The 13,176-nt window shown below is 37.1% G+C and overlaps 1 protein-coding gene across 1 annotated transcript; it reads right to left on the reverse strand.

Moving 5' to 3' along the window:
* Positions 1-2,766: 2,766 nt before the first annotated feature.
* Positions 2,767-12,750, reverse strand: LOC131543914 (butyrophilin-like protein 8). Its single transcript, XM_058781717.1, is given in 8 exon segments — positions 2,767-2,849; positions 2,852-3,355; positions 3,428-3,469; positions 4,749-4,769; positions 4,868-4,978; positions 6,474-6,830; positions 12,576-12,629; positions 12,735-12,750. Coding segments are annotated over 8 exon segments (1,188 nt in total).
* Positions 12,751-13,176: the final 426 nt, after the last annotated feature.

Raw genomic sequence — 13,176 nt, forward strand, 5'->3', positions numbered from 1 at the left:
GATTTGCTGTCTCTTCATTCTGCTGCCGGGTCCTCATCTATAAATCTTCCAGAGGATTGTTATGCTATCAGGCGGCGTGACAGATGTCCGGAGAGACGAAAGAAAGAGCGGAAAAAGCGTGGTTCAAGAGGTGTAAGACATCGACTCTGGAAACGTCGGAGCAGATTTCCCTTGCCCGTCATTACCCTGTCAAATGTGCGTTCGGTAAGCAATAAACTTGATGAACTTAAGATAAGAGCAAGAAATGCTCTTGGACCCCTCCTCTTCTCCACATACACTACATCACTGGGTCCCATCATACAGGCACATGGCTTCTCCTACCACTGCTACGCTGATGACACACAGCTCTATCTCTCTTTTCAACCAGATGATCCAACGGTAGCTGCAAGGATCTCAGGTTGCCTGGCAGACATCTCGGCATGGATGAAAGAACATCACCTCCAGCTCAACCTGGCAAAGACTGAGCTTCTTGTCTTTCCTGCCGCTCCAACTCTACAGCATGACATCACGATCCAGTTAGGTTCATCAACAATTACCCCATCAACTTCGGTCAGAAATCTTGGTGTAATAAAGGATACGCTAGGATTTTATTTGTAGATTTTAGTTCAGCTTTTAATTCAATGAAGACACATCTTCTTTTAAAAAGGTTAGTGTATCTTAATATTAATCAAGGGCTCGTCCTCTGGATTAGAAATTTTCTCTCTTGTCGTCCACAAAGAGTCTGTGTTAGAGGGGTGACGTCTGATGTGCTCACTGTGAGTAATGGTTACCCACAAGGTTGTGTTCTCTCCCCTGTGCTGTTTTCTATTTTTACTAATGAATTTACAATTAATGAGGAAAATTTCAGATTATTTAAATATGCTGATGATATGGCCCTGGTTGGCCTGTTGGACAAAACAAATCATGCATATGATCTGGCCTACCTGACCCACATTAAGGCTCTTGAAACTTGGTGTTGCTCTAGCCAATTAGAAATTAATGTTGCCAAGACTAAAGAATTAATTATGTGTACAAAACGAGATGTGATATGTGAGCCGATTTCACTTGAGAGTCAACAAGTTGAAATTGTGGAACATTTTAAGTATCTCGGATCAATTTTGGATTCTCAGTTGAGTTTTGCTGATAATTCAGAGTATATTTTTAAACGATGCTCTCAGCGACTCTTTCTTCTCAGACAGCTCAGTGGTTTTGGTGTTAGTTTTGGAACTTGTGTATATATCCATTGTTGAAAGTGTTTTAACGTTTCATCTTTCTGTCTGGTACGAGCATCTAAATTGCAGACTCAAGAACAAACTTTCCAGAATTGTATCCTTGGCAAATAAAAGAATTGGCAGGCCTCAGAATCAATTAACACAACTTTACGTAGAAAGGACAAAGGCGGCGGCGAGAGTTATTCTTGCAGATGGCTCTCATCCTCTTTTCAGCCAGTTTGAGCTCTTGAAGTCAGGTAGACGTTATAGAGTTCCCCTAGCAAATAAAAATGTGTATAAGAGGTCCTTTATCCCCAATGCAATTAGAATCATTAATTCAGCAACTTTTTAATTAAGCAGTGTGTAAGACTTGAATTGAATTGTTTAACTTACTTTGTATTTTGGTTCACTCTCATGTAGCTGTAAAAATAATTGCCTGCTGAAGTTGAAATATATATACATCTTCACGACTAGATAGACACGGTGAGTTTCTGTTTACTACACGTTAGGTTTCTCTATAGATGTGGTTCACTCAACCGGAGGAATCCTGTCAGATCGTCCATGCTTTGAGTGAATACAGGTCGGCCAATCTGGTTTCGTCCGTTAAAGTTAACTTATTTAAATAACAATCACAATCATGTATTTTCTGCACTAATTGTTAAAAAAAACAAGCTAACAAACTTCACAGCTAGCGTTAGTGAAGCGGTCAGAGGAATCCACCTAAGCTCCGCCCACAGAAAAAACATCACAATGTTTACTAACAGAAAAAGGGTCTATAGTGGAGTCTTTATTTTTAATGGTGTTCAGAGTTTAGCTCCATCCCTAATCAAACACAGCCGCCTGTGATCTTCTGGTGATCCTGAAGGGTTTGGTTGGATTCTTCAGGTGTGTTTGATTGAGATTCAAGCTAAACTCTGCAGGACTCTGAGGCTGTGTTCACACTGGCACAAACAAATCAGATTTTTTGCTCACATCTGACACAAATCAGAATTTGTTGCACACATGTAAACACAAAAATCTGCACAACCCCTGCCCCATGAATTTTATAAATACAACAGCTTCACTCAAAGCTACATCATATCATCTTGGCATTACTTTATTTCACTAAAGAAATCTGTAGATAAAATAACCTAACAAATGAAAAGTACTGTTATTTTCCGGTCTTTATCCGTTCAGTCAGATTTTGTGCTGCAAACCATCCATGACAGCCGTTGTTCATGCTGGAAAATAATAATGTCTTCTCGATGTGAATTATATGAATAACGGCCATTAAAAACCCGAGGGTCTACCATGTGCACAGTTGATATCGGATACAAGTTTTGTCTAAAATGAAAGTAAACGGACAGGCCAAAGAATCGGATATGGTCAAAACATCGGATCTGTGAGTTAAGCCTTGCTGAGTAAACGCAGATATCCTGAGATGTCCATCCCTGTTCTACACACACTTGAGGTCTTTACGACCATTTGAACACTGACCAAAGACCGGAAATATGTAACGTAATTAGACTGGAAATCAAACCCATGACCTTGAATTCAGATGTCCTCCTTTACATCCAGTTTAAACACACTGTGTTGGTCAGTCTGAGCTGTTGTTACTCAGGAAAGGCTGAATGGACTCTGCAGCTGATTCTACAGGTTCTGGACAATCCAGGATTTCAGGATCTCATCACCCGCTCCAGGATTGAACAGAGGAACGACTGATCCAGAGAATCTGCTGCTGATGGTCAGGAGATGTTTTCTCTCTGTGACGTTGTAAAATGACAGCTGACCGTCATCATAATCTAACAGAACTCCCAGTCGCTCAGGTCTCGGGGTCAGAGAGAGTTTAACTGGTGGATCAGTGTTGCTGTGAAAGCCATGAGGACCGTCTGAACACAAGAACCAGAAACCAGCTGATGCAGTTACAGCAGATCTGTGTTTTGAAGCAGAACTTCTCTCTTTCACCACACCAATTAACCAGTAGTGTTTGGGAGGTGTATTGTCTCGTGTCAGATCTACTTCCCAATAGTGACGACCAGAAGTGAATCTCTGGGCTCCAAATGTACATAATTCATATGGAAATCCCTCATCAGTGTGATTATATTCAGCACTGTTCCTCACCATTTTAAGGTTCTTAGTGACCATCAGATCTGGATGTAAACGCTCACGCTCAATACTGATCTTAACTGTGAGGAAAAAATACATCAGCAACAATTATTAATCCTTATGTATATGAGATAACTGAGATTACGTCATACCTGCATGTTTCCTCAGTTCTTCTAGATTTATTTCTCCCACAACTACAATAAAAAACTAATAATTTGAGAAAAGAAAAAACTACAGTTGTGATTGAGAACATCTACAGTATCACAGTATATCAGAAGCGAGTCTGTTATTGAAGGCGAGTGAATAATTATGTGGGAATGTCAAAGCACATGATTCTGTTCATTATGATAATGCACATTTGATTATATTCACATTATGTTCTGAGTGATGATTGCAGTATAAGACATTATGCCTGCAATAGTTAAGTAATAAAAGTAGTAATAATAGTAATAAAAGTCTTAGAAAACACTTAAATTAAATAAACTCAATTTTAGAATGAATTTTTGAGATTTTTTTTACAGATCAGATTTTCTTGCTTCCAGTAAAACACAACATGCTCTTAATAATGATAAAAAATAACTCATGAAAGATAATAATAAATTGTAAAAAAAAAAAAAAAAAAAAACACAAAACAGGAGCATTTTCACTGATGCTTTTAGCTCTCTGGATGTTAGTTTAACGTTTAATTGTGAGTGTGTATAGTTATCCTAGATTATTAGATATCTTCACACATACTCCAGACTCTGTAAACTACATTCAATTACACTTCTTCTCTTTCAGGCAGAGAGACAGAGTGTCTGATTAAATAACTGAAATATGTAATTTGTCAGACAAGAGCAGTGAGTGGTGTTTGTTTTTCTCCACATTAATGCTGTTTGATTATTAGTAATGATAACAGACAGAAGCAGGTCTCTCTTGGCTGCATTTAAGCTAAACACTTTGACATTTTAGATATTTACCGCTTGTATACGAGTTGACTGTTATATACAAGCAATTTTTACACAAAGATGAATGCCTTTGTGCGTTGATTTCTTTTATTTTCACAAAGAATCTTAAATCTGAGCTCATACGTAAGATGACACAAAAGATATGATATCCAACCCCAATCATACACACCTGTCCTAGTTAAGTGCATTTAAACATTGATTTATTCATCATGCTGTTAATTTATATAATAATGTAATTTATATAATCAAATTACGTTGTAAAAAACGGAAGATGTACTGGTAATTTTCTGCCAGGACATTATCCATTAATTCACAGACATTTCCATTAACCCTAAAATACAATGCAATGAAGGTCAACATTCAAATTACAGGTAAAACATCTATAAAAATAAATAAATAAAAAATCAATCAAAACTCAAAGAAAAAAGTGCAGAGATGAGAAATAGAGTGATTTTCTCCCAGTAACACTGTGTCAACATCTGATTCATGGCTGTGTTTAGATGTTAATTTAGTTCATGTTACTTACTTTCATCTGCTGCTTTCTTTCCTGCAAAACAGTTTAAAAAACTTCAAAACATGAGATACATAAAACAAAAACAACAACAGACAAAAAAATGCAAATGATATCCTTCAAGAAGATTGTACCGGTTAGTTTGTGTCTGTATCTGTAGAGGATCAACCCAACCAACCCCAGAAGAGCACAGATGAGGAGGGTGACGAAAAGAGCCTTCCATGGACCTGACGGATCCGCTGGATCTGAGACAGAACATTCTAAACTCAATTCCGGAGCTAAATATGCAATATATATATATATATATATATATATAGCAAATAATTAAGCTAAAAAAAAAGTCAAGGAAAGTCAGTGAATTGACTTGTAGCTGAACTTTAAAGGGGACTCAACCCTCTTTTTATTTGTGATATACTGTCTCAGTCTAAATTACACTCACACTGCTGTTTTATGAAACCCAAAAAAATCAAATATAATAATAACAACAACAGCAATAACAGTAATAGCCATAGATTGCAAAACAATTGCACTGTAAAATAAATTAAAATGAATATGTCACAGGTATATTAGTTTTGCTTTACACTACATTAAGGAAATTACAATACTTCTTTCCTAATTTCTACACTTCAGAGAGATATTTTCAATTTGGACTGCATTTAAACCACTAGCTGTCAGCAATTCATATACTGCACTTTAAGTTTTTATTTTGACAGAAACAGCAGTAGAGCTTTTATTTTGAAGGAAACTCGACCTTCAGTGAAAACATGCTTACAAAAACACATCTCGCTACAAATCTAGTGAAATGCTGTAATCATCTGCCCATTAAAATATTGGGAATTATGCAAATGTGAAAATAAATTGGTGGCTGTTGTTCACAAACACACGCTAAACTCACAGCACATGAAATAAACGAGTTCACTGCATTCATTCAGTGTGAATGGAGCCGAACCGAGGTGTGGAAAACACCGGATAACAGACTTCATGAAGGGATTAAGCCATATTCTGCTTTCGGTTTTAGTTCGTTTGACAGATACTGTGCCAACGCATAATGACCCAAAACACAACTTTAATGGTGCTCCTCATTTGGGAGTCACACTTGTGATCTTCACAGTCAAAAGTGACCGGACACCTAAAAAGGACCTGAGGACTGGTGTGATATGCTCAGATGTTCTGGTTCTAGTCAGAATCCTGGCAGCAGCGTTCTGGATGAGCTGCAGCTGTCTAATGCTCTTCTTTGGAAGGAGACCATTACAATAATCCACCCTGCTGGTGATAAAGGCATGAACCAGTTTCTCCAAGTCTTGACTGGACACAAAACATCTAATTCTTGCAATGTTTTTGAGATGATAGTATGCTGATTTAGTTACTGCTTTGACATGACTACTAAAACTAAGGTCTGTCTCCAGAATCACCCCAAGATTTTTGACTTGGTTTTTAGTTGATTGACCCCTAGAGTCAAGGTATGCATTCACCTTGAGAACTTCATCTTTGTTTCCAAATGCAGTTTAACTGAAGAAAGTTCAGGCACATCCAACTGTGACCGAAGAGCACCAGAGGGTTAAAGACCTTTTATGTTAGAATAATAAGTTTAAATATATTTTAAAAACTGCACTTTTTGCCAGGAAGACCTATCGTTTCATATCGTCATGTGACCACAATGATATCGAGACAGTTTTGCTATCATGATACCACAATATTGATAATATCGTTACATCCCTAGAATTGTAATTTCTGACTCACCAGTGATTTTGAGAGCTATCTCTCGGCTGCCATATTCTGTGTCTCCACTCGCATAACAGTGAAACGGACCTTCATCCTGAAATGTGAGTTTCTCCAGCCGTAGAGAGACGTCTCCATCCTTCAGTCCACCAGACTGATCTGACCGCAGAGAAAGAGAGCTTCGGTTCCTGAAACACTCCTGGATGTCCTGGATCTTCCTGTGATTATAGAGCAGAACAGGGTTGTTGAAGTCGTGACGGTACCAGCGGATCTCCAGAGCTTCAGCGTTCTCAGGAGGAGAGATCCAGCAGGACAGAATCACTGAGGATCCCACATGAGCCACTACAGGATCACCAGGAACCATCACAATAAACGACTCTGACAGACACAGAAAGACACGTTCAGTGAAATATACAGTGTGTTCGCCTTCATTCGCTCTCGATTCATGTAATCTGGAATTTTGCGTTGAGGGCAAAACGATAATTTGTGGATTCGTTGCAATGATGAACACTATTGATGAGCCCTGTTGTAACTTGAAATTTCCAAGGATCAGCATTCTCAATCCCAATCGGCCTGACGGGGTGCTACAGTGATCAAAAGTACAAAATCGCTTCTAAATAGTTGGTCGCAGGCTCAAGTGTATTGTGTTGTTGGAATCCTTGGCTCAAGACGCACAAAATGCACATGGTAATTGTGGCAAAATGTTCAGGTATTTTTTTTTTTTTTTAAAAACCTACTTTTACAAACTAGTCCTAGGTTTTTGGCCAGATCAGAACCAAAACAAGTGCAGAAGTATTCTCTAGAGTCTGATTGTCAATAATTAAAAAAATTGAAATTTCGATTCACGTACGCAATGGGACACCAAATTGTTCGAAGTGGGCGTTGCCACTTTTACTAAAATTGCTATCTCTCTTGAACAGAATGAGGTAATTTCGCCAAACCCAATACACCTATGAATGGGCTCAGTCTGTGGTCGCGTGAAAAAGAATGTGGCGACTGGCCACTTGATGGTGCTATAACATAGGAAAAAGTTAAAAATGGCTATTACCATGCAACCCTAAGTCTCATTGACTTGAAAACTGTAATGCAGCATCTATGTCCAAGGTGCCAAGACTGCCTTTAAGGTCATTGGCGTATCAAATCAGACACCGGAGACGCCTTCATATTTTTCACATACATAAAAGATTGTACATCACGCGATTTTTATTTTTTTATTTTTTTGCACACACCCACGATATGCCACATGGTAGAACTCCTCATTCTCAGCAACTATGCTTCTACAGCAGCTGTCAATTAAATAGTTTGTTAAATATTAGAGATTATTTTAAAAATCTATTTTTGCGTTTTAGTCTTATGCAGGCGCGTATTAATGCCTGGGCCGCAGCCCAGGTTTGGCCAGACTATTTTTTTATTATTTAAAATTTACTTCAGCATGAATAAAAAAAGAAAAAAAAAAAACCCTCATTGGCCCATGAGAAACATTAAATGAGGATTAGCTGCAGAGCGTCTGACAAAATTAATTTCTTGTGTTGTAGAATGCATGCTCGAAACCAAAAGTAAAACGCACACACAAATTCAAAAGCAATTTTAATACCCCACGTTTTGAGAGTGACTCCCTGCAAATTAGGCTACATAACATATCTAGGCTGTTATTAGTATGTAGGCTATAATAGATTGTGTAGTCATCTATAGCTCTGCATCATGCTTGAAACATTTGGTCTCTATTTGGACTTTGAATATTGAGAGAGTGTCCTCCTTTGACTATGGCTGCACTTATTGTTTGCACTTAATACGACTAAGAAAGAACTGTGTTGTATATTTTTTGTTATTTATACCCCGGAACACCCTAGAGGAGCCAATATGCACCCACCACAGTCTCACAAAATCCTGTGGGGACACAATGTAGAGGAAACTCTGTAGGATTAGTTGTCTCAATGCGTGTGCGTGCCGGTTCACCTTACTATTTGCATGTGGCCCATGTATGACACTAAATACATTTCTCAGGTAAAGCGTAATGATTAAGGATGGACCTCACACAAAGAGCAGCCCAGGGGCCCCTGACCACCTTAATCCGCCCTTGGTCCTATGTTTTTGGCTCAACCTTGATAAAACCACTGCAACACAATTCACAAGACTCTCTAGGTTAGGGTTTTCTCAACTCTGACCCTCACTTTCTTTCAGTTTTGCTCCATCCTTGATCAAACTCTCGGGTTCCTTTTGCCATCTGGCCGGCGCTACAGAGCCCCAAATACCAGGACAGCCAGGCACAAGAACAGCTTCTTCCCCCAGACAATCCACCTTATGAACAGTTAAATGCCCCCCACATTATGCAATAAAGATGTGCAATAACCTTATATTTATTTGCTACCACCTCCATCATCCTAGAGCACCTCCTTCTATTCTATCCCATTCTATCATCTATAGCACATGTTTCAAATGATTATTTTAAATTTTTTTTTTTTGTTTGTTTATTTATATTTACATATGTGTAACACCTGCTCTCGGTCAATAATTATCAAAGAAATGTTGAACTTTGGTCTTTAGATAGCAATAGCAGGGTCATTTAGAAAATGGGCGTGGCCAAGTCTAGCCAAAAGCCTATAATTCCTAAATGAAAACTCAGAACTTCACATCATTAGGTGAGCACATGCTGCGCATGATTATAAAACAGCATGCAAACGTTTATGGAGATCGGCCTATAGGTGGGGCTATAACTGTTAAAAAGGTGTAAAAATTGTATTTCTATGGAAGATCCCATGAAATGGCTGAAAATGGCCGTCTTCCGGCCTGATTTACGTAGCACTTAATGAAATTAGGTGAGGACATGCATCACATGATTCTAAAAAAGCATGGAAACTTTTATGGACAGCGGGTCATAGGTGGTGCTTTAACTGTTTAGACATTATAGAATCACTGTTATAACATTTAAAATCACATTTTGTCAATGTTTACCACTTAATCTGTAATAAAATCTTGCCACATAATTACAGTGAAACCCAAACAAAGTAGAGCCTTAGAGTAAGAATTTTTAAAGCCTATCGTGTATTTAAAATGTCTACATCTACAACAAATTGTGTGTGTATGCGCATGCTTAGTAAGTTTGATAGTGTAATCCTTTCATTTGTGAGTGTGTGTTGCATATTCTCCACCATGCGTGTGTTATGATGTCAGTCCTACAGTTCAGTTTGTTCTGCTTTGTGGTTTTAATTTCACTTGAGTCAAACTAGATCCCAGCAGCATTGAAAAGGCCTTAAAGCGCTTGAACCCCAGTGATTGCTGCTTGCAGCTACATTATTCATTAAGATTTATTCATTAAGGCATGCTGCAATTCTTGCTTTAAATGTCACTGAACTGGTCATTGAGCCCTACTTAGAACTGACAGTAAAATAAAATTGACAGTTGGCATTCTGGCTTTTACAGTGTATTAAATGTCTTTTATTTGTCAGCATTACCTTCTTACATAATAAATAATGAGCGCTTGTTAATAGACCTTTATCACAGTCTGTGTGTCGTCACATCCGGCTTCAATTAGTAGCGTAAAAGAATTTCCGCCTGCATTATTATCAATAGACGGTTGCCAGTTCTGACAAGAAAATTAAACAAACTTGGCTGAACTTGACATAAAACATCTGTATTTTAAACGGTTTATGCACGATACCCTCCCTTCCACCCTACCCCTAATATTCCATCTTAATGTGCAAAGTGTGAGCGAGCTGATTGTCAGCGCTGTCAGTGTCGCTTTAGTCCTGAGATAAACGAGGATCTGCACGCTGCTCAAATTACTGCAGGAGGAATAATTGGAATACACCCTTTTAATTTAATTTAATTTTTTGTTTTTATTTTGGCAGCATAATTTATTAAGCACTTAACCCCAGAGGATATGACTCCTTTAGGATGATCAAACCAGTTATTTTTGCATGATCAACTAGTAAGTACTAGTCAAAAAGTAAAGTAACTATATGAAGTCAATGCTAACAGTATTATTGTTTATTTTGAACAGTTGTCTATTTCTCCCTAATGAGTTATTTGTATTCTATTCTTCAGGGCTGTACACAGACATTTTGCGGGGCAGTGGTCCAAACCAAAAAAAGGGGCACTAAGTGCTTGTCAATACAAATTATCCAGTTGTTACAATCATACACTACCAGTCAAAAGTTTTTGAAGATTTGTAATGTTTTTTAAAGGAGCCTCTTCTGATCACCAAGCCTGTATTTATTTCATCCAAAGTACAGCAAAAACAGTAAATTTTTGAAATATTTTTACTATTTCAAATAACTGATGTCTATTTGAATTTATTTTAAACTGTAATGTATTTCTGTGATGCGCAGCTGTATTTTCAGCATCATTACTGCAGTCTTCAGAGTCACATGATCTTCAGAAATCATAATAATATGCTGATTTGCCGCTCAAGAAATATTATTATTATTATTATTATTATCATCAATAAAACAGTTGAGTAGATTTTTTTTTTTTTTCAGGATTCTTTGATGAATAGAAATATCCAAAGATCAGCATTTATACACTATAACCACTCAAAAGCTTGGAGTCAGTCTATATATATTAGAAATAAATGATAGAAAGTAGTACTATTATTTAGCAAGGATGCTTTAAATTGATCAAAAGTGATGATAAATACTTTATAATGAATGAAGAATTTATAATGTTACAAAGGATTTCTATTTCAGATAAATGACGTTTTTCTGAACTTTCTATTCACCAAAGAAATCTGAACTCCGCTGTTTTCAACATAATACTAATTATAAATGTTTTTGAGCAGCAAATCAGAATATTATAATTATTTCTGAAGGATCATGTGACTGGAGTAATGATGCTAAAATTCAGTTTTGAAATCACAGGAATAAATGACACTTTAAAATATATTCAAATATAATATTGAATTATTATTATTATTAAATAGAATTAAATAGTAAAAATATTTCAGAATGTTACTGTTTTTGCTGTACTTTGGATCAAATAAATACAGGTTTGGTGAGCAGAAGAGACTTCTTTAAAAAAATATTAAAAATCTTACTGTTCAAAAACTTCTGACTGGTAGTGTATGATTAAAAGAGAAGACAGCACTGTAATAATTTCAGACTTTATTGTAGATGTTTTGATAGAGTGGGCTCTCCCTCACTCTGAGCCTGCTTCTGCCTCATCTTCAATGGAAGTATAAGTATTAGACATTTAATTTAATATTATACAGCATAAATCTATATTATAATAAACAGCTCATTTACAACATTTATAGACTATTACCTTTTTAACTATTATAGGCCTATTAATGTTTTAATAAAATGTTATAAATGTGTTAGATTACTAGTATGAACTAAGACAAGTGATTATAATGGGAAATATACTTAATTACAAGAATTAAAGTGTGACAAACTGCTAAATATTCACTATGATGATTTACCTGCTGGCTTGCTGGAGTTTTGAATCCATGTCAACAACAGCAAATGTGGTGCTCTTTATGTTAGATCTGATTGCGTACAATAATTTAATTGACATTCTAATTTTAAGAGTGTGGATATTTTGTTATCATCACTTTTAGAAGACCGAGAGCAAATCTTTACCGACAGAAATACAAAAACAAACTACCAAATTACTAATTCAGCAAATCAACCACTGACTGTAATGCATCTACCAGTTAACCCAACGACCTTCGGGAACTGCACAGACTGTGAGTGATGCTGCGGAGCTGTGAGTGGGGTGATAGCGGGGCTGGGTTTGGTGAGAGGGGCACCTCAGCCGATGAGGGCAGAGGGACAGTGGCTCTAGCCACCGGGACACCCCCCTGTGCACGGCCCTGTTATTCTGGCATTCCTTCAGTAAGAAAAGGCGGTCAGACTCTGAACCCTTGTGAAAATAAACCATGGTTTTGCTATAAATAAAACCAAAACAACACGGTTACTATTAAACAATGGTAACCACAAATTGACCATGGTTTTGCTACACTTACCATAGTTTTACCATGGTATTTGTAGTGAAGCTATGGATATACAAATGGTAATCAATGTGCCAAAAAAAATAAAAAGAATGGTTGCTACACTTTAACTATAATTATTAGTCTGTAGTAAAGGAAAACTGACTGAAATCCAAACGTGTTTGTGGTGTTCTTACCTGAAGTCTCTACGAGGAGATTCACCAGTAAAGTGATAATAATCGACAACATGCCTGTGAAAATACAGACAGACTCACATAAAACAATCTCTGAGGGAGATTTTATTTCAGAAAAAAATTATATGAGAGACACAATCGGTCAGACAAAGACAAACTCACCGCAGACAAAGGTCATCCGTTAAATCACAGTAATCTGGTTATTTTAGATGACTTTGAGCGGTTAGACGCCTTTTTTTACTTTCTCTTTCTAACAAAAGTCAGATGATCCCTCAATAAAACAGACGTAATCAGATTATTACACTGTAAAAGCTGCTGGGTTAAAAAGTAACCCAGTCTTAACTCCGCTGTTAATGCAGGACACGCGCTGGTTGGTTTGACCCAAGTACTGCTTTTTCCCAAATTACTGGGTCTTTCATTTGACCCAACCAGTGCCTGAAATTAATTCTCTTTCTGGGATAAATACTACTTATACACTGGGTTATTTCCAGTCTCATTGCCAATAATATATATTTAGCACCCAAACTCTGGAACAGTCTACCTAACACTGTTCGGGAGGCAGACACACTCTGTCAGTTTAAATCTAGATTAAAGACCCATCTCT

Source organism: Onychostoma macrolepis, chromosome 07 (assembly GCF_012432095.1).
Source record: "Onychostoma macrolepis isolate SWU-2019 chromosome 07, ASM1243209v1, whole genome shotgun sequence".
Lineage (NCBI taxonomy): Eukaryota > Metazoa > Chordata > Actinopteri > Cypriniformes > Cyprinidae > Onychostoma > Onychostoma macrolepis.